General features: G+C 42.9%; 1 protein-coding gene across 5 annotated transcripts in view; it reads left to right on the top strand.

Annotated features, from left to right (window-relative positions):
- Positions 1–7,961: 7,961 nt before the first annotated feature.
- Positions 7,962–22,922, top strand: part of lrp4 (low density lipoprotein receptor-related protein 4) — a 193,242-nt gene continuing 178,281 nt past the window's right edge. For all 5 annotated transcript variants that reach the window (XM_080496823.1, XM_080496825.1, XM_080496824.1 and 2 more), the window contains exon 1: positions 7,962–8,322. In XM_080496823.1, the coding sequence (XP_080352949.1) occupies positions 8,262–8,322 (61 nt within the window). In that variant the 5' untranslated portion in view covers positions 7,962–8,261. The remainder of the gene's footprint in view (positions 8,323–22,922) is intronic.

The raw sequence follows: 22,922 nt of genomic DNA on the forward strand, positions 1-22,922 counted from the left end.
TTGTTCTTCCCATGAATACAAACTTGTTATTCAACCTTTGCATTGTTAATCTTATTCAGTTTCTATGTGTAGTGATTGTGGTTTTGGTCCGATAGCTACCTGCTTCTGATAGAAACGTCCACGAGACAACTGGCAATCAACCCTATTAGTAATTAGTTGTACAAACCAAAGCAATGAACCAAAAGACACTCAGCCTCTCGGTGGAGGCGTGACTCTAGTGAATCTCAGTGGGTTTCAATCTGTAAGTGACTCCTGAAAGAAAGGCACTGAAAAAAAAGGAAATAATTAATAATTGTATAATCATGGTTTAGTGATTAAATGTTTAATTACATTAATTTGAGATTTTCAATCTTTTTGTCTGCCATCGCTGAGTGAAGCATTGATTAAAGATGCCAATAGGGGGCATCACATTTGGAAAACATCTAACATAAAATTATAAACAAAGGTATGTCACATATTTCAGAATTTAAATCCAATATCTATTTCTATTGTGAATATACTCTATTAACATAATAAAATAATAATGACAAAACATGACCACAGACGTTTTTACAATGTAATATTCAATTTAGTATACTTGGCTAACCATCTTAGCTGAAATCTAAGCTTTTATACACACACACACACACACACACACACACACACACACACACACACACACACACACACACACACACACACACACACATAGTAGTGCTGTCAATCGTACTGGATATTTATTCATGGAAAACCTCATTATTAATGTCAGCTCAACACACAGAGACTATATTTAGATTAACAGACTATCTTTATAACGTCCTTTTTGCTTTTGGTGAAACGGTTTCTCTTCAAGATCAGCAAAATAATAAAAACATAAATTCATTATTACATCTCGAACATAAGTCTGGGTTTAGTTAGAGTGCAGGTCCACCACTTTGACAATTTCAATATTTCTCGAAACAAAGTTGTGAACTTATTACATAAACGAAGTGGCAATAATATACTGTAATATACACACACACACACACACACACACACACACACACACACACACACACACACACACACACACACACACACACACACACACACACACACACACACACGAGTGTTATACGAGACTCTAGCCTTTTTTACTGCCAAAGTGGCATCAGTCAGGCGGACTATCAGTAATACTCTAGGGACGTCCCCTGATGATGTGAGTGCTCCTTCTATGCAACCTGCTGTTTTCCAGCAGTTTGAGACCATTTCTTTACCTTTTTTCACTAAGGTGGTTCGTGGCATGAAACCCACTAACTGTCCCTTAGATATTATTCCAACAACATTTTTGAAGGAGGTTTTTAATTCTGTTGGGCCCAGTCTGCTTGTTCTTATAAACACTTGCCTGAGTTCAGGGTCCGTCCCAGCTGCCTTCAAACATGCTGTGGTTAGGCCCCTCCTTAAAAAACACACCTTGACCCCTCTGTGCTGTCCAATTTCAGGCCTGTTTCCCATTTGTCTTTTATTTCTAAGGTCTTAGAAATTACAGACATTTTTAGAGACAAATTGTGCTATTGACAAGTTCCAATCTGGTTTTAGATCCAGACATAGCACTGAGTCAGCACTACTAAGGGTGCATAACGACATTGCCTTGTCCTTGGATGCTGGGAACCCTGCTGTGTTGGTGCTGCTGGGCCTCACAGCAGCCTTTGATACAGTCGACCATGCAGTCCTTCTATCTCGCCCAGAGCAGTATGCTGGCATCCGTGGCACCGCCCTCCAATGCTTTAGGTCATACTTAGCAAACAGGAGCTTCTCTGTGATGATTGGTGACCTCTGCTCTTCACGCACATCTCTCCCTTGTGGGGTGCCACAGGGATCTGTTCTCGGCCCTGTTCTGTTTTCCTTGTATCTGCTACCTCTGGGATCAATTATAAGAAAACACAATCTGTCCTTCCACCTCTATGCTGATGACCTGCAGATATATTTACCCATAAGACCCAATGAAAGCACTGCTCTTACAAGGCTAATGGATTGTTGTACCGATGTAAAGCAGTGGTTGGCACACAACTTTCTGCATTTAAATGACACAAAAACAGAATGCATCTTGTTTGGCACATCACCTATGGCGAATGTTTTTGAAACACACTCTGGTGCTCTGGCCCCCTATTTTAAACCACTTGTTACAAATCTTGGGGTAACGTTTGACAACGGGCTTAAATTTGATAAACAGATTAGTTCTGTGGTCAAATCCAGTTTTTATCAGCTCTGTCTCCTGGACAAAGTGAAGCCGTTCCTGAATCAACAGGATCTTGAGAAGGCCATACCTCTTTTATTAGCTCAAGACTGGACTGTAATGCTCTCTATGTGGGCCTCAGCCAGTCTTTATGTGGGCCTCAGCCAGTCTTCCCTCTATGTGGGCCTCAGCCAGTCTTTATGTGGGCCTCAGCCAGTCTTTATGTGGGCCTCAGCCAGTCTTCCCTCTATGTGGGCCTCAGCCAGTCTTTATGTGGGCCTCAGCCAGTCTTTATGTGGGCCTCAGCCAGTCTTTATGTGGGCCTCAGCCAGTCTTTATGTCGGCCTCAGCCAGTCTTTATGTGGGCCTCAGCCAGTCTTTATGTGGACCTCAGCCAGTCTTTATGTGGGCCTCAGCCAGTCTTTATGTGGGCCTCAGCCAGTCTTTATGTGGGCCTCAGCCAGTCTTTATGTGGGCCTCAGCCAGTCTTTATGTGGGCCTCAGCCAGTCTTTATGTGGGCCTCAGCCAGTCTTTATGTGGGCCTCAGCCAGTCTTTATGTGGGCCTCAGCCAGTCTTTATGTGGGCCTCAGCCAGTCTTTATGTGGGCCTCAGCCAGTCTTTATGTGGGCCTCAGCCAGTCTTTATGTGGGCCTCAGCCAGTCTTCCATTACACGTCTTCAACTAGTGCAGAATGCCGCTGCCAGGTTTTTAACAAACTCCTCCAGACTGAACACATTCCCCCTGTGCCGTCGTCTCTCCACTGGCTTCCAGTTCGTTTTAGAATAGATTTTAAACTTCTGTTGTTTGTTTTTAATGCCATCAACGGCCTGGGTCCCTCTTACATGTCTGATATTTTAACTCTAGTGACCCTGGAGGGCCCTGGTTCTTCTTACCTGTCTGACATTTTAACTCTACGTGACCCTGGAGGGCCCTGGTTCTTCAGGTCAGCGTCTTTTAGACATCCCAAGGTGGAGATACAAACAGTGGGGTGTCGCTCTTTTGCTGTTGCTGCTCCCAGACTGTGGAACAAACTGCCCCCGACATTCGCGCCATCACTGATCTCGGCCTTTTTAAATCAAAACTGAAGACTCACCTTTTAAAGCTGGCTTTTAACTCTGCCTAGGGCAGTGTATTTTACTCTGTATGCTCTGTTTTATGAATTTCTGGATGGCTTCAACAAACTGCAGCACCGCCGCACCTCCTACAGACAGCACCTGTGTTCTATTTTATTTTGTTTTTATGTATTTATTCTCGTATTTACTTCTTAATGTATTGTTTTAGCTTTGTTGTAAAGCACTTTGGATGTCACCGGGTGATTAAAAAGGGCTATAGAAATAAAGTTTGATTTGATTTGAGTTTGATTGAGACTGAAGCTTGTAATCGATATTTATTCAGGGAATAAATATCGGCGCTGCGTCCAAGGACACTGCACATCCGGTAGGGGAGTAAAAAAACAAAACAAACAAAAAAACTAAACTAAACCGGAAGTAAACAAAACTGAGTTATTTACGTTAAAAAAAAGGTTTTTTAATGAATTTAACATTTCAAATCAATTAATTTAATTAATTAGTTATTTTTGACAGCACTCGTATATTGCTGTCTAATATATATATATATATATATATATATATATATATATATATATATATATAGACACACACGCACACACATATATACACACACACACTTGTATATATATATATATATATATATATATATATATATATATATATATATATATATATACACACAAGTACTATACGAGACTGAAGCTTGCAATCAGGGAAAACCAGAGGATTGTCGACTCAACACACCAAGACTATATTTAAATTAAAAGACTTTATAATGTCCTTTTAGCTTTCCGTGAAACTGTGTCTCTCCAAGATCAACCAAATAATAAAAACAGGAATGAATGAATTAATAAACATATAACACAAATCTGGGTTTTGTTAGACTGCAGGTAAAAAATAAGACAAAAGAAAATGCCAGTGCAAAAACTGTACAACCTCATAAAAGTGATGGTATCACATTGACATAGCTTTGGATCTGGTTCATGAACATGTGAGCGCTGTTTGAAGTCACCATGTTGGGATCCAGTACCTTGTATGTAAACGTGAGACTGTGTGAGAAAGGCGGATGCTCAGGAAATTAATCGAATCCCGTGTTAATCTCTTGGACGAGCGTTCACATAACGCATGCGCTCTCGAACATGTTTTCACACATGCACATGCAAATGTAACTGCACACTGAAGTGAAAGTAAAAAAAAAACTAACACCTGCCTTGTTTTCTATCTTGGGTGGGCTGCCTCATCTCCCAGCTCACTTCTTTATTTATCAACGGAAGCTGAAGTGATTAGCTCACAGCTGTTCTCCCGGCATCACAGACACACAGACGCACACACACTGACTCTGACGGCCATATGTCGCACCGGCCAGAAGGTGTCAGATGCCAGCGGTGTCTTGGAAATAAACAGAGAATGTAAAAGTCGACGGAGCGGCGGTGTGACTCCCTGGCACTTAAAGCGATAAGGTTGCTCGGCGAAAATGTTTCAATGCGTGTACCAGACTGAACAACGTCACTTCCAATGTTTGTGCTTGAGTGTGACACAAGTCAGGGACCTAAAGGAAAGCCCTGAGCGCGGCGGAGACAGGCTCCAGCCCGCTGTGGACACATTAATCACAGGTTCAAATGAAAAGTCTCCATCTCTTCACCCAGAGACAGCTGCTCTCCGCTCCCCGGGACCAGCCACCTGGAGTTCAAATCCTCTCCGCTGCACCTCGCCTTCTATCCCACAGATGGAAAAGACGCCAAAGTTCCACATTGGGTCTCTAATGGTTTGATGATTACATATTTTTAGTATATCATTCATTTCTATTGTTCTCGTGGGAGGAAGTGGTTGTTTTGTTCTGCATCTCAACAGTTTCTGAAAAGATTCTGAGTCCAACAACTATTCTGCAGTGTGTGTTGCAAATAATCCAGTCACTGCTGCAATATGTTGATCAAAATGGTTCCCCTTTATCCTGGTGTCTTGCAAAGAATTCAGAAGGAATTCATGAGCAAAATGGAACGAGAATGCTTTGGAGGAAAAGGTCAACCCTTGAAATACTGTCTCATCATTCAGCGCACCTCATAGACACGATCGTGAAATAGTCTGTTTCTGTAGGTCACGTTCACGGACTGAGGGCTTCGGGTACTTTTATTTCATGAATGGACCCTGTCTCAGACATTGTCTTTGGGAATGAAAGAAAATGTCATAATTGAAAAAAAAGAGAGAGATGGAAGATTTTGATCATATTGTGTTGCCACTATTTGTACCACTAACTACAGTTGTCCAATTCAGGGATTCTCAAGGTTGAGTTTGCAGCTACCTTGTGGGGTCACCAGAGATCCAAGCATTTCAGCATCCGTCCATCCATCCGTCCATCCATCCATCCATCCATCCACCAATCCATCCATCCATCCATCTTTTGTCATTTTATTTTTAGGTTGAGCAAGATCATTGGGGTGGAGGGGCTTATTCCAACTGACATATGAAGGGAAAGCAGGATCCACTCTGCACAGATTGTGGATCCATCACTGAGGGACAACTGTCCATGCACAAAATTACACTTATCCAACTATCTGTACATCCACCCATCCATCCACCCATCCATCTTCTTTGCTTGCCTTATCCAGTTCAGGTTCGCTGGCAGCTCGAGTCGACCCCAGTTGACGATGAACAAGAAACATGGGAGACCCGAATGGGTTGCCACTGTATCACAGTGTCAATTGAGCGAGAGGAAAAGCCACTTGCATACATTTGCAGTACACCTAGTACACAGGTATTTGGACTGGAGCTGGAGAAAATGGCTCCGATGTGGGATTCGCACTCAGAAGAACATAATCTAATCCAATCTAATTCACAATCTAAAAACATTGGTCGCAATTCCAAAGATGGTTCAGTTTATTTATGGTTTTTTGAGAGAGACAGAACTGCAGCCCATCCAAAGCGCATTGTTCATCAAAGATGTTGTCGATCAAATCAGGAAAACGTGACATTGCCAACCACCTTTATCAGAATGAAACGTAATACTCTGATGGATGCTCTGCGGGGGAGAGGGGGGGAACGTGTGCTGAATTATGATTTCCTGTTTAGAAACACAGGAGCTCAAGTCCCAACTAAAGCTGCATCATGATTAGAAAGAAGGGTCTCAACCCCCCAACCCGCCCCCATTGCAGGGCAAGAGGAGAGACAAGATAAGTAGTAGTAGTAATAGTTTATTCAGTCAACCAAATACACAATGCAACAACAACAACAACAAAATGCAGTTTGCATGTTCTCCATGTGGCTTTTCTTCAGGTTCTTCGGTTTCCTCTCAGTGCAAAACGTGTATTTGAGGTTGATTGTTGACCGTATTGTTTTTTTCTTAATGACAGTAATGACAGTAGATTTACTACTTTTGTTAATTATATATATAGATTTTTTTTATTGCATTATTATATGCTTTGTAAAAACATTGTGAGTTCCTTGTGCCTGTATAGGAATAAACATGCCTTGCAACAATAAAACAAATACTACACAAAACATATAATGCTTAACTATCTTATTTTTACTCTGCTTTCCAACCACAGTCCAGAAACATGCATGTGAGGTTAATTGGTGACCTGGAATTACCCCTGAGATGAGAGCGTGTGTGGTTGTTTGTCTCTGTGTTTGTCCCATGATACAGCAGTACACTGATCTTTTACCAGTTCTATTTTTAAAAAAAGGGGGAATTTTTGCATAATTTATTTATGTTGCTCAAGCAACATTGCTCTACTACTATTTTTTTTTTTTACATGAAAAATAAAATCCATTTCAAAATCTAAATTTCTGACTGTGGTGTTTGGGAGTGCTGGTAGCTTATCGTTATTGTAGTATTTGGTGTTCTGAAATACTGAATGAAACACAGTAAAGGTGGTTTTTGTTGTTGTGTGGATTCATTTAAAAAGATTGGCTCACAGTACTTACATTATTCATGTTCCAAAACATAAATTATAGTGTCTTGTATTTTGAACACACTGTTGACTTCACAATGTATTTATACAAAAATACTAACTTGAATTTGTATTGTTGGTTCCATGGTGTCAGATTTATTTTTGGACATATACTATAAACTTATAATGTACAACAAAAAGACCTGCACACTGTAATCACTAGAAAGAAGGGAACTTAGGAAATATGTTACATTGACAACACAAGACGTGTATTACCATTAGTTGGGGGGGTATGACGCTGGTTTGATTATCTTTTTATCGAACCATAATGTAAATTTGTGGTGCTGACTAATGAGTGTGTATTAACCTCTCCTGGTCATTTAAAAACAGATTTAAGCCACAACATAGACAAAAAGTTTTCAGAAGCACAAAATGTGAAATTCTGCCTGCGAATTGACTGTGACATCATCTTTTCGAGACATTTAAAAAGACGCAACTTAACATATGACACAACTGGAGCGGAGATTTCTGGACGAGGCGATTTTTCGCGGGATAGGGGAGTTTGAAAGTAATAACAAATTAAATAATGACAAAGCAGAACTCCTTGAGTAGCTATGTTGTGGACTGGATTATACGTGACTACTGCAGGCTAAATATCATCAAACATGTGATTTTAGGCGGGTTTTAGCTTATAAAAACCGCCGTAAACACCGATTGAGTGCCCCTCTGCTTCAGAATGGTACGTCCCACAGCTCCTTTTGGCTTCCACAGATCCGGAGCTCGAAGCACAACATGTTGGGGAGCCGAGCTAAGCTGAGCGCTCCTCTTCAGAGTTAACTTTTTAATCTGTCGCCTTCTCACTCACCGTAGGGGGGGGAGGCATGTGAGTGCAGAAGGGGGCACAATAAAACAGGAAAGAAAGAAAGTCAGTCATGGTACGAGTTTAGTGGTGCAGTCCGGAGCCTGATCTTTTGCACAAGATTGGTAATTGAACTGTGCAGAGAAGAAGAAAGAGCAGAAGAAGAAGGAGAAGAGAAGAAGGAGAAGAAGAGGGAAAACAGAGGAAGGGAAGCCCGGAGAAGAGAGCGAGAAACACGGGGGGGACAAGATGCAGCTGGCCGCGGTGCTGTTTGGAGCCTTCATAAGTTTACTGCTCTGCCAGATTCCAGGTAAGAAAATGTCCGTGGATCGACGCTGGAGAATGACTGTGTGTGTGTGTGTGTGTGTGTGTGTGTGTGTGTGTGTGTGTGTGTGTGTGTGTGTGTGTGTGTGTGTGTGTGTGTGTGTGTGTGTGTGTGTGTGTGTGTGTGTGTGTGTGTGTGTGTGTGTGTGAGAAACGGTGGTCCGGTGGTGTTATCGTTTTTTTTTTTTTTTGTGCAAGAGATTGTTTTTCCTTTTCAATGATCTCTCCGGAGAGTTGAATTGATCTCAAACATCCAGACACTTAAAAACAAGTAGACCGCCTTTTATTATTATTATTATTATTATTTTTTTACTCGGCGCCATTTATAAGAGTAAACATAGAGTTTTTTGAGTGCACACAGTCCTCTTTAAAACGCAAAAAAAAAAAAAAAAAAGTTGTTTGGCAATATGCTTGTGGATGTAAAGTTCCGAGCTCTCGTGTCTGCAGCAGTCCATAATATTTACCCGCTTTAACTTTCAAGTGAATCAGTTTTTCATTTCCCACTTTTCATCTTCTACACCTGAAGTGTGTGCAGCTGCTACAGCATTATAATGGTTTCGAACTGCATTTAATTTTTATGCAAATCTTTTTTTTAAGTTTCTTTTGTCTGCAAGGTGCAGCTGCATAAAGGCTACTTTCAACCTGGGTGTGTGTGTGTGTGTGTGTGTGTGTGTGTGTGTGTGTGTGTGTGTGTGTGTGTGTGTGTGTGTGTGTGTGTGTGTGTGTGTGTGTGTGTGTGTGTGTGTGTGTGTGCGTGTGCGTGTGTGTGCCCTCCGTGCTGTCAGACCTCTGCCTTCAGGCAAATCGCCACCAGCAGTATGTGATATTGGAATAAATTAGAAGATCTTTGTCCAGGTAGATTCTTGTTTAATCTGAAGCCCAGTGTTGGATGCACAGAGCTGAAAGCAGGATGTTTAATGTATGAAAGAGTTGTTTTTTTGATGTGCACGTCTACATTTTGTGCGACTTTAAAACAAATCACAGCTTCCCCTTGGAATATGTGGCTCCTTCTTTTTCGGTTCTCTTGAGAAGAAACGCATGCTTTACCGTGCTTTGATTGCAGCTGAACTGAGTTGTTTATTTATGACGGCTCAAATCCCCCCAACACCTCCTCCTCCAGCAGCACTCATAATAGTCCCGTCTGATTTTCACCACCCCCTTCCTATGTTTCCCCAACACCTTGTATTTACAACATGTTACAACAGCCGCTGGAATGCAAGGACCCTACTAAAGCTATTTCTAAACACACACTTACACACATGCATGGTTCGCCATGCTCTCTGACATGTCTTGGAAAGATTTACCTGACAGGACAGCAGAAATTACACTTGTAATTGGCTGGTCGGATCACAAATGTGTGTGCGTGTGTGTGTGTGTGTGTGTGTGTGTGGGGGGGGGGGTTGTATGTAATTGTAACAACTCCTAAATGTCACCAGAAGACTGTCTTCAAAATGTCAACCAGATAAAAGTCGATATCCAATTGAAAACAAAAACCACCCTGGGTGATCCACATCCTATTTATAGTGGGCCCTTTTATCCTTGAAGTAGTTATCAATGCCCCCTCCCCCCCCTTCCCTCTTTATCTGGGTCGGAGGGCTGCGCTCTTTTCATTATGTACTTGTTCTTTCATAAAGCAATTAAGTCTGCGGGGCCTGCACCATGTCTTAAAACATGCCACTGTGCTCAGAGTGTGACTTTGAGCTGCTGGTGTTGGTATTTTCCATTGTGACAAGCTACATAGCACAGTTGATGCTGGCTTTGGTACTCTTGTTTTGTTTTTGTTGTTTTTTTTGGACAGTTGGATCTGTTGGTGGGTCCTATTCCAGTTCTGAGAGGAAGAACCTTTCAAAACCAAATTTGGCCTGATAAATTTAGATACTTGTGAATTTCAAATCATGATTATTCACAAAAAAATGACAATTCTGAATGAGCATTTTTATAACCAATTGGCGAAGTGAAACCATATCATACTGGCTCTGATTAGTGATGGATCATTCTAACTTTAGTGTCTTGTGTTTCAATCAAGGATTCTCTTTGGCTGCATTCACTTGAAGATAGACTGTGTGTTCATGGGACATGAATAAAACAGTGAAGCTGTTTGCGTGGTCCGACTGAAAAAGCTGTGGATGGTATGGAAAGGAGCCGCGATCGCCGGCTCTGACTGTCTGCTGCCCCTCCATTGAGGAACAGAGCACCCGTCTGCTGATTGCTAGTGACCATCGTCACTCTCCACTTGCCCATAATATTGAATTATTTCATCTGTTGTTAACCCTCCTGTTTGCATGGATTTAACCGGTGGCTTTATTAACTGGGTTTATTGAAAGTCGGCGGGCGAAACGAGGTGCAGACGCTCCTCTCAGGAACAGGAGGCGGAGCTTCAGCAGGAGTTGGACGCGGCCGTTCACAATGACAAAGTTCATGCTGTGTCACAGAGAACAACGCAATTGGCCGCAGAATTATGGCCGGGTAAATGGCTGGCCGTTTCCGTATTCATTCACAGCCCTGCTTACATTTTAACCGTACTTTCTGTTATGGGAGTGCAGTGGGTGCACTTTACCGTACTGTCACCTCCTGCCCCGCCCTGCTCCGGCATGTACTGTCACGGTGGAACCACAGCTATATGACACAATTTCATCTTTAGTGGACTGGAATAGTAAAATTGTGCCATAATAACCATTACATTTAAACTCTCAAGTTTATATTTTCACTAAACAAAACAATTACTACTAAAAATGACAACAATCTCAACATAAAGCCAATTGTTTTGAAAAGCAAAAGTTAAATGTTGGAAAAAAAACCCATCTCCTATAGCTGTTGCATTATGGGTGTTTTATCTAGCTCACACTGACATGGGAATTAACCTCTAATGTTAATTCCCATGCACACGTACGACTTACCAGTGATGCTTTCTTTCATGGCAGCATCACTGATGTCTCAGCTCAGGTGTCACTGTTGTGTGCTACTCCTGAAGGATTTAGTTTTTAAAAAATAAAAAATCTATGATTTCTTTAACATTTTTTGTTGAGGCAGATTGAAGCCTCTTTCAGGACAAGTTTGACCCACGATCCCTATGTTTGGCGTCCATGGATTACCGTATTTTCCACACTATAAGGCACCTAAATACCTCAAATTTTCTCAAAAGCTGCCAGTGCGCCTTATAGCCCGGTGCGCCTTATATATGGACGATTGTTCTACTCCAGGCTGCTATTTGCCAGCTGAACAACTAGAAGCTTTTATTTTGACAACTCTAACTTCTCAACCGGATCTTCAGAGCGGACGACACTCCACACAACACATTCATCACTCATGGTTGCACACCAACATTCTAACAAACCAAAATAAACTAGATGAAATAATGACTCCCTAAACTGGGGAACAAAAACACATAAACACAATCAACACAACACCAAGCCCAACAACAACCCACAATAACCTCCAACAACACAAAACATGAATTTGTCGCTGCAAGGCATGATGGGACATCATGCCTTGCAGCGACAAATTCATCCTGAGCTCCTCAGTGCAGCCGATAGAAACTCCCATAATTCATTGCAGCTGTTTGTGGTGTTTTAAATACAATTATTGGGGGTTATATTTGGTTTGTGGTGTCGGTAATAATTGTGTTGTGTTGTGTTTTTGTTGCTTAGTTCATGTAGTTTAGTTTATTAGTTGTAAGTTGTCAACCAGCAGTGAAGAAGGTTTTGTGTGTAGTGTCCTCCTGGCATAGGCTGCAGGTAGGACTATCAAAATAAAGTGTGTGAACCTCTCTGGGTGTTAGAATCAGTGGAAAATGTAACCTAATGGCTTTGAGCTATAAAGGTTGCTGACCACTGGTCTGTTCCATGCGCCTTATAGGGCGGTGCACCTTATATATGAATGAAGTTATAAATTATGTCAATCAATGTAGGTGTGCCTTATAACCCGGTGCGCCTTATAGGGCAGAAAATACGGTAAATCAAACCGTCCACCTCACGGGCTATGAATATTCCTGGATTATTCTAAACCTTAGCGTGTTGTCTTTGAAGGCCTCTCCTTGGTTGCATTAACTTCTAGATGGACTGTATGTGTTCTTGTGAGAGGAATCAAACAATAAAGGCTATATAGTCTCAGCAGTTCCCCTCATGGCCTTTGGGTCTTCAGCCGGAGGCTGGTCTGATCTGACAGCCCTCCACCCAGGGGGGGTTTGTCTTGGACTGATTATGTGTGTTTTCTGTGCATCTCTAACATGTGTTTAAGGTCAAGATGCCTTCTCCGCAAAGAGAGGTGGCCTTGCAGTAATAGGCAGGGGCTGGACTAATGGCATGCCGGAGAGTGGTTTATGCAGCTTAATGATGTGCCGTGGGATGGCGTGGCCCCTCACCCATGGCTCAGACCCCCACCCAACACTCCTCACTTACTGATCAAGTATTGATTGGACTTGCTGGGTCTCCAAGGACTTGTGGTGTTGGTCCACTGAAGGCTTCGCAGCCTTTTCATTTGCAGTTTTTCTTCCCCCACTGGAGAACAATGGTTAACAGGTAAATCCTGGATATGTTAAGAATGAGAGGAAATGTTTCTACTGCAGAGGAGTGCAGATCTAAACCGCGACGCTTCTTATGTATGAATCTGGCAGTTGGGCAAGCATCCAAAAAACTCACTCTTCGAGTGGGCTTGATGGATTTTTCTTTTTCTTTTGGTGCAGAAGCCAAACAAAGAAGGAAAAAGGGAATGATGAAGGTAAAATACTCACACACAAAAAGAATGACATCATGAAAATGTCCCTTCCAGCTTTCTAAATCCCAAGGATACATTTTTAAATTGGTTGCTTTATATGCCTGAAATTCTACTATAATAACATTAATTTAATAATAATGCCACAAAGCCCAGGAAAGCAGCACATCCTTACATCTGTGGTGTATATCCACCTTGTTACAGAAAGCATTCACCTTCAAGTAAACATGAAACCACAGTTTTGGTGATTTGTCTTGTAGAGAACTCTCAATTATACCCCTTTCATTCGCTTACAAGATATTGATTTAAGAATAAACTAAAAGTCACATATCAAAAACAGACTGCTTTGGCACTGGTGTTAAAACCCTGATTTCCTTATTGGCTTTGGATTAGAAAACTGTAAGCCCGACAAAGCCCCGCAGATGAGATGAATCGCATCTAAAAGGGATTAAGATAAACTTTCCTTTTGATCATTAATGTAGGCATTTGAGTGATCATCGCAACGCTGGGAGTAGTTGAATAAAGAAGCAGAAGGAAATAAAAGGGGGAAAGTGAGGACTTTTAAGAGCGATTCACAGCAGGAGTTGCTTCAATAAAAGCGATGGAAGAGGATGTTTGGCCTTGTATTGTCTTTGTGCTGTCCTCCTCTGAAGTTCAAGTGGCTGACACCCCGTGTGCCTGCATCCCCTCGGCGGATTGATTGTTCCCCTGACGTTGCCCTCCTCGTCCTGGATCAACACTCGCTCAAACACGCTCTTCCCCCACCGGCTGCCTTCCTTTTTTCTCTCAGGCGCCGCAGGCCTGCTTTTGTGCCTCTCAATGTAAATTTCCGACTCTGCCCAGTGAAACGGCTTCAATACCACATTATTATGCATCTGCAGAGTAATTGTGTTGGTATTAATGGTGCAGCAATGTTGATATTTCCGAATAACTCTGCCTCGGGACAGATTCCTGGCACGGCCGTAGGTTGTCTTTGGTGCCGGCTTCGCTCCGTAGGCGACGGTACTTTTGACTTTTAAGGATGTGGCAATGACTTGGACTTACAAAACCAGACTCCTTTTGTCCCTCTTCTTGACGAGGTTTGATTTATCCTGGCGTCTGTGCACATTCAACCTTCCACTCTGATGCACTTGTTTGGGCTGGAGCTTTTATAGGCTCGAGGGTGAACAATTCATTTATGGATCTGAGAGTGGAGCTGCTGCATTGTGGGTGTGTGTGTGTGTGTGTGTGTGTGTGTGTCCTTCTCTAGTCTAGCTGGTTCGGTTGGTGTCGGCCAGGCTTTAGCTTTCAGCAGGGGAAGGCAGAGAGGGCCACCCGATACCCCCACTGTGCTTTGTGCGTCTCTGTTGAGGGGATGGAATTGCACCTCGAAGGTAGCAGTGAAGGTAACCTCTGATTACTTGATTTCCCAGCCCCCCCCCCCCACTTCGAGCATTCTCTTATGGACAATGTCACACCTCAGATCCCTCCCCCCCCCCTTCTTCTGACTCCTCTCCTCGTGTTCCTCCTCGTTCCTATAAATCACCTGGCACCTCCTCCTGCAAAAACCTTCTGTGGCCTCCTGTGTGAGACCCCCCCTCGGCGGGCTTCCGTCTTCAGGATAGTTTCTAATTTCAGAACATGACGCCACGGCCCCAGGGCCCGTCTCAATTATGCTCACTGCACTAATATATGCCACAGATGTCAACTTTCAGTGCACACAAGCAAGTAAACAAATAAAGCCAACCACTGGCAACTGTCGGTGTGGAAAGCACTTGTTTTTGGTATAACAACAGAAATAATCCTGCAGAGGAAAATCTATGTCAAATTTAAAATATTTTTGGTCCAGATGCATGAGTAATGAAAGACTTTTTGTGCGTTTGTTCATATTGATGTCAAATTGTGTGACAGAATCTATTATGTGTTTTGGTTTACCTCCTTGATCTTTGAGCAAAAACACACCGTGATTTATTCAAACAACTGTCCAGGGTGGAAAGGCAACTTCCCAGCAAAATCCTGTTCATCGTATTGTACTGACTTGAGTTAGAGTTGTGGCTCGCAAGTGATTGTATCCTGAGTGGTTTGTGGAGCGTCCCTTCAGGAAAACGATAAAGCCCAAATGACTCCCAGGGGCTGAGCAGTGAGTCATCATTGTAAATGAGTTATCACAGCCAAAGTGACCCATTGAGCCATTAAGCTTTTGAAGTATTCTGAATAAATGGTGAATCTGGGTTGACATCACAGACCAGTGGTGTCCTGTCATGGTGTCGGTGACGGAGATCATCACAATCTTCACCAAGGTAAACAAAGGTCAAGTCATGGTCTTGTTACCTTTCAGATAAATATCCTCAGAAGCACCGTTCTCACTGCTTCTTGTCAATTCATTGGCATATTTGTCATTTTCAATGCACCTCATCCTGTGGTAGACTTCTAGACAAGTTGCACACGTATTGCGATGACATTGTGACAATGATTTCTGCAGGTCGACATATACCTTTAGAGTTTGATCTAATACCAAAACCAGAAGTCAGACGTTTCCTTCGACCCTCCTCTCCATGCTGAATCAACACTCAAATCTTCCATCTATCAACGGGAATTTAAGATTAGTGGGGTTTTTTTGCCAGGTCAGTGTGAAAATGACATAATTGTCATATATGAATGCAGTTTTTAGATTTTCACGCCGAACATTGGTTTGATGGAATGTTGCAATGTCTTGTTTGAGCACTCAAAGACGGATTGATTGATTGGTTAACTCAAGGTGTCAGATTATATACATCGAGTTTACTTACTACTTTCTTTTCCAGAATTTAGTGGGGCAAAAAACAGTCCACGTTGCCTCAGAGGTTTGGTGTAGAGATTGACGTCTGGTGTGTGTGTGTGTGTGTTTTTGTTTTTTTTCGCCATCTCGTATGAATTTGAGTTCCTCTGGGGTTGCAGATTATTGGAGACTGTAATAAACTCTGGTTCCATGTCTCAGCGGGGGTCTGCTGTTGAGGACAGAAAGATAAGCAGGGCTGGAGACTCACTGTCTGAGCACAGCCAGGGGAGGAGGGGGAGGGCGGGGACGCAAAGACATTTTGAAGGACACACAGACCTACGAATCCATAGTAACTAAATTCCGCTCTGGCTGCTCTCCTCACTTGATGTGACTTGGAGGGGCAGGGGGATGGGGGATCTGCTGGGACATCAATGACTTTCTGGCAAATTTGGAGAACGACATTAGTGTGAAATGATGGGATTGTTGCAATGGAAGGCCTCATTCCGGCTCCAACTCTTATTTCAACATGCATGAAAAATAAGCCATTTATTCTTTGTCTGACTAACCAAGACATCACGGGATCCTCTTTGTGTTTGTCTGCTGCCAGTCTTCACTGAGGGTGGAGGGGGATCCTGCACTGCCATTTACTTCCAGCGTGCCTAATGGTTTACTGGAACGTCATGTTGGACACACAAACGTATGGTTTGGAGATTACTTTTTTTCTCTTCTCCTCTTTGGGGACGAGAAACGTTTGAACAATGTATGAGGGCTGGACAGTCTGTCAATTGTTTGTTGAGATGGTCTCAATCAAAGTTGGAGATAAATGGCCGGTTGAAGGTTTTATTTCTGAATAGAAGGCGGTTCGTCATTTGCATCTCTGTAGAACAAGCGCTGGCGAGGAGAACGATGACACAAGTGTGTGCTGTTGTTGTTTTGTGGCGGCATGGCTCAGTTGGCAGAGCGATCGACTTCCAATCAGAGGGTTGCAGGTTTGATTCCCAAATCGGCCTGTCAACATGCTGAAGTGCCCTTGCGCAAGACATTGAAGTGATGGCACTTTGCATGGCTGCAGCCTCCAATGGTGTGTGGCTGTGATGAGCTCCATAAAGCGCTTTGGGGCTGCTCTCACAGCTGTAAAGCGCTATATAAGCGAAGTCCATTTACCATTTGTGAAGATTGACCATGAAGTCAAAGGAGAAATCCACTACAGAGCTTTTCTATATCGCCTTTTGAATGTTTCCTCTGCAACCATAACTTGACAGTTTATGTCTCTGTGTTGCAGAGCGCCATCATTCCAACAAAAACAATTGAAAATTGCATCGACAAACCACTTTGATGCACAGCAAAACATGTTCCTCAATACTGGCTCACAAATCATGGTCACATGCGCCTCACCGGAGCGCTGGATTAATGTTAATTTGGTCTCCGGCACAGTTTTTTCCTTTTGAGGAATGTCGGCAAATAAAGACAATGTTTTGTCAAGTGAAGTGCCACAGATAGTGGAGCTGCACCAGTTGGTTTTTGTTATTTAGTCACTGGCAGAGAAGGAACATCTACCTTCAGATACTTGCAGCTACTTGGCATGAACTTTACGTCACTTTACAACTTTGCACCCTTTTTCTGAGAGAAAAATTGGCCGTATATTAAATCACTCAAATATGATCTAAACGGCACAATCCTAATGCATATATGTGACCAGTTCCACTTTATTGGTGTTTACCTTAAAACAATCTGCACAGCTGCCATCACTTCTAGTTTTCACCAGAGGCTGCTCACAGCCCAGCTGATTGTCAGTGGATGAGAAGCTTCGCCGACTGGGTGTGATGTATTTCAGTACTTTTACGAGAATGCTCACAAAGGATCAGACATGAAACCCCATGCTGGGATTGGCATTGGTGCAACCCTGACAGATCATTATGTGGTTTGTATTGAGACGGATATCTAAACTTTATTTCTTCTATGGGACCATTTGTGTTTAAACAACAACAAAAACACTAAAACTGTGAGTTTGGCACAAAGAAAAATGGCACTTTCGCCAAGTTTGTTGGTGGCTTTTGCCTTTGTCATCCTTCTATAGCTTCCACAGTTTGGGTGCAAGGAAATATGCAAATGCTTGTGGACACAGAGACAGACAGCCTTAACTGGATATGGCCTCCTTTGCCACAATGAGGTCATGAACTAAATGTGTGCCGCTGAGTGTATACATGTTCCTATCAACCAGCATGGCAGCTCACAAGCTGCCCACCCCGGCCATTTTTCCATCCTTATGGGAAGCACTTGAGACTTGTCTTTTTTAATTGATATCAGATTCTTGACTCTGATTATCTTTGGTAATCTTTGCAAGCCACACACACACTTTTTCCTTTCTAATAATTGTCTTTTTCTCCTCACTTCCTGCCTGTAGTTTTGCTTCTACTTCGGCTTTGATTCACAACAGCTGCAATTGTAGAACGAAACGTGCAGCACAGCGTTGTATCAGACCACTTCTGTATAGCATGCCAAATCTTTCATTTCACTTGTTACAGAGGCTTTTTCCTGGAACGTTTCTGAATCAAGGTGTAAATTCTGCAACCTCTTTTTGGTTAACAGTAAGACGATGTGTGGACACAAAGAAGAAGCCTGTCAGTTGAAATGCCAGCACATTGTTCTGTTGTTATGATCTATCTTGTCACATAATTGTTTGTTTACCACTTGCTTTTTTTAATCATCCTTATTATATGTGTTCCTTCCCTGCTGAGTACCTTAAAAATGACTTAGGGTCTCTATCTTTAACTGCCTGGCCCACCCCTTTGTTCACCAGAGGGGGTCCCTGCAGATGGGGGGTCGGCAGCTGTCTCCCAGATTGCCTCCAAAAGGTGCTTGGAAGAAGGATCATTACCTCTCTCAACATGCCTGCATGCACAAACGGCATGTTCAGACACAGGCTTTAAACAAAAAACACACACACACACACACTCACGGCTCCCCTCTCCAGATAAGATAAAGAGTGTGATATGATTTCAGAGACCTCCTACTAACAGGACATTTAATGTTTTTCAGCACTCAGGCTGGAGTCATGTGCTGCTTTGGAGGTTTTGGCCTTTGCATTGTGGCTGGCAGACAATCCACTTTTTTCTTTTTTCCCCCCGAAAAATCCAAGGAAATGTCTGTGCTTGCTCTGCATGTTAACTGAAAGGGAGCTCAGATCTTCATTAACTCAAATAATTAGGAAGCTTTACATGCAGCTAATCGACTTTCAGTTCCATTTTGTGAGAGCAGTGTGGGAGCAGGATATCTAATGACTGGCTAATTACTGTGATTAAGCCCATTAGTGTCCACATTAAATCTCACAACTTGTGTTTCGCATATGTTGGTGTGTTGCTCAGCTGCCAAAGAGCTGAACAGTCCTGGGTGACTTTTCGATTGGCGACACAAGCACATGGAAGTTGGGTGTCGCCTTCCCCTCCCACTCCGCCCTCCGGTTCTACGGCAGGGGAGCACCTGTTGCATATCTGATGTCCTTCTCGCTGTTGAAACCAGCTGGATTAATGCTTTAGAACTGTTGGAATGAAATGTCTGCCCACAGAAATATCACTCATGGACACAGAAAGTGACACTTGCCACTAAAGGCTACTATGTCTGACAGGGAATGGCAGGAAAATAAGAGTGGGGGGGGTTGTCTTGGATTTTTTTGTTTCTTATTGGACTTCATCCAAAATGTGTTAAAAACATTTTATCTGCAAATAATCCACAGTTTAAATTAATGAATCATCAGTTTCACATTTTTTTGCTTTAAGCATGACACGTAATGACGATACTGAAAACATGAATTAAATTAAAGAAGTAATAATTCATGTTACTTTCCTCTTCTCATTTCAAGTAGAAAGCAAAGGAATATATTCATATTGTTCTGTTCTCTGCTACTATTCTCTTTAATATAAACATATAGTACTTTCGTAAGCGACACAATTACATTTCCACTAAAGCCAAATGGAAAACTCGGATTGCAGCAGAAGGCCAAACCAAGAATTTAATTACATTTTGTAATGCCTTCATAGATTTCTAAATGCAAAGCAGTATGTTACATGGCTTTGATTAACCACTATTCCTACTTTGCCTTTTTGCATTTTATTATTGCATTGCATTTTATTGCCAAGTTGAACAAACAAAAGTGTTAAATGTGTAAAACTACATTATTTTATCTTGTCCAGAATTCCTATCTGTGCTGACCAATGTAGCAATGATAGATTAATATATTTCCATAAGCACAAATAAGACACATTTGAAATAAATGAACGAAGCGGCCATCTTGCATGTGAAATACAAGCAACTCTTAATTTGCAACATTTGGTGCAAAGAACAGTTTGAAAGAAATTCTAACCCACTGATGTGCCCTGTGCAGTAGCTGCTAACACACACACACACACACACACACACACACACACACACACACACACACACACACACACACACACACACACACACACACACACACACACACACACACACACACACACACACACACACACACACACACACACGATGCTGCTTGCTTTGCTGCTCTGATGCAGGTGAAGCACTGTGAGTAATTCCAACTTCACGGAGGGGAAAATGTTCCCTTAACATAGATTTGTTGTCATGATGCTTGTGTGCTAATGCTTTTTTCTTCCACCCTCATTGTTTCCTCTCAGCGGACCCCGACCCAAGCAGGCACTGCGATGAGGGAACTGGAGGTGGTAGTTGTGGAGGTGGTGAGGGTCTTTATTAAACAAACAGCGAAGGGCTTTGGAGGCCCCATTGAGGCCTGGAGCTGGAATGGGGACGCGGCTGAAAGCGCTGCACTTCCTAATGAACTGGAGTGGCCCATAGAAGCTGGGCCTTTTCACAGAAGCCAAGGAGGACAAAGTGTCAAAACAAGCCCAGCCCCTCTTGGTTTAGAGGGGCTAAACGCCGCCTTTTGACTCTGTTGGAGTGTGGGCATCTGAAGGGGAGGCCATGAGGAGAAAGGAGGGGGAGGCCGAATGTACTTGTTAAAACAATGGCCTCTTAAATCAAGCACCCCTCCTTGCCTCTCTTCTTCTCCTTAGCTCCTCAGCTCCCGCCTCCCTAACCCCTCCTTGCAATGCCTCGGCTTCCAATTAGACCTCCTCTTGCACAAGCAGTTGAAAGGCCCATATATTGCTGGGGCCCTCAAAGGAGAAGCTTTTGGAGTTGCATCTCTGTAGCAGTGTTGCCTCTATGAAAGGTCTTAGTATTCAGGAGAGAGCGCTGTTTGGGCTCCTCAAAGCACTCAATCTGCCACTGGGGACTTGTATACCATCATGTCCTCTCCGTTTGCCGCCTCCACTCTCCCTTCTTCCCTCTTTCTGCGCCACTCCACCCCCTCCATTCCACCGTCTCTCTCCCTCTTCATCCCACTTTCAAGCCAGAACTCTTTCTTCTGTTGGTGACCCCTCCATTCTTCCTCTCTGCTTGGCTGCTCACGGAGGCCGGGGCCGGGGCCGTGCATGGCCGGGGCCCGAGTGCTCGCTGGCCTCCCTTCCCGCACTTGTTAAGCTATGGACGAAAAGCGGAGACAAATATGTCTGCGGTTCAAAGTCCATCCCGGCAATTACACTGACTGATTAAAGAGTTGGATTACACACCAGCAGTTATGTGTAATACTACAACTCCCACCCTGCCTTTCATAACTGCACCTTCAGGATAAAGCAAAGCAAAGCAGATAAGTGCCAGTGCCTGACTGAGTCCTCTCTGGAAGGCGCAGTGACCAAGGTAGGGAGTCATAAAGGTCCACAACTGCTTTTATCGCCGGGTTTTTAATAAGTAGCGGTGTTGTGATCCTGTTTGGCAGATTAGGAAACGGTAACCATTGAACTTGTGTTGAGGTGGTCAATCCAATCACTGCTGAATAGGGCTGCACAACATGGAGCAAGTTTAAAGACTGAGCACTATTCTGTGATTCCTTTTTCCAAACATCCACATCAGGCGGTTGCTTCGTTACAACACAAGCCGTTTTGCTTGGTGTTTGTGTGCAAAGTTGTTCTCTGATGTCTGATTAACTCGGGCTTCCCTCTCATCGTTCTATGCACAAACGGTTCCTAAATGCAGGGCTGTGATTACATGGGTGAATTTCAAATGTCAACATAAAAATGTTTGCAAGATTGAGACTCACGAAACCTTTTGAAGCTCTGAGTTCTTTAACGATTGGGTGTGCTACACACAGTCAGGCCCATGTTTCTTGGAAAGATAGTCCTTTGTTCAGAACAGTTTTCTTTAGCGCTGGACCAGTGATTTTGTGGTTGTACTGTAAGGTTGAGAAAATAAAAGGTTAAACATTTTTTGCAACACATTCAGTTATATTCTTCTGGTGCCTTCTACTTTGGGCTGGATCAGGAGAAGTGCATGTGTCAGAAACTGTTAAAAAGCAGAGGTGTATTAAAGAGAATCAAAAGCGGTGAGACAGTGACTCAGTATTGTAGTTGCTGCTCCCTGAAGCTAGAATTAGTCTTTATGCCTGGAGGCAAAAGAGTGAAAGATAATAATAATAATAATAACAACAACAACAACAACAGAACTCCTCACCAGAGGCCTGATGACTTTATCCAGGATCTGAGTTTCCTGGTTGACTCATCCAGAAACTTTGGATCCTGATTAGTGGCAATGCAAAGCAGGTTGTCAACTCACTAGTTCAATCCAGACCGACGTGTGCGCATGCGTTCAAATCAAAGGGGCGGAGTTTACAGATGAGTGAAGGAACAGTTATTCTATGATCAAATGAAGAATTAAAACACATCCAGCAGCCAAAGCCAAAACATCTCCGACTCGTGAGATTCTAGGATATTAATTCATCGGCGATCTAAAGGGACGGCCCTCTGATCACTCAGTTCTTCCAGCAGAAACGTGTTGGGCTGAACTTCCTCACTGCTCTTTTAGTTTACATTTTGCATCCAGTTGTTTTGAGGCTGAGTTTCTCTTGTGTGAGTGTTTTGTGTTGGAATATGAATTCCTCACCGCGACGGCATGAGGAGTTCTGCGTTCTGCAGAGTCATGTTTCTGCAGGTGTGTCGGATGTCATCATTAACCTCATTGTCACCCCTCGTGGAGAAAAGCAGACTTGGAACAAGTCAACAACAAGAACATCCTTCAAAGGACCAGGATTT

The sequence above is a fragment of the Blennius ocellaris genome, assembly GCF_963422515.1.
Source record: "Blennius ocellaris genome assembly, chromosome: 1".
Classification (NCBI taxonomy): domain Eukaryota; kingdom Metazoa; phylum Chordata; class Actinopteri; order Blenniiformes; family Blenniidae; genus Blennius; species Blennius ocellaris.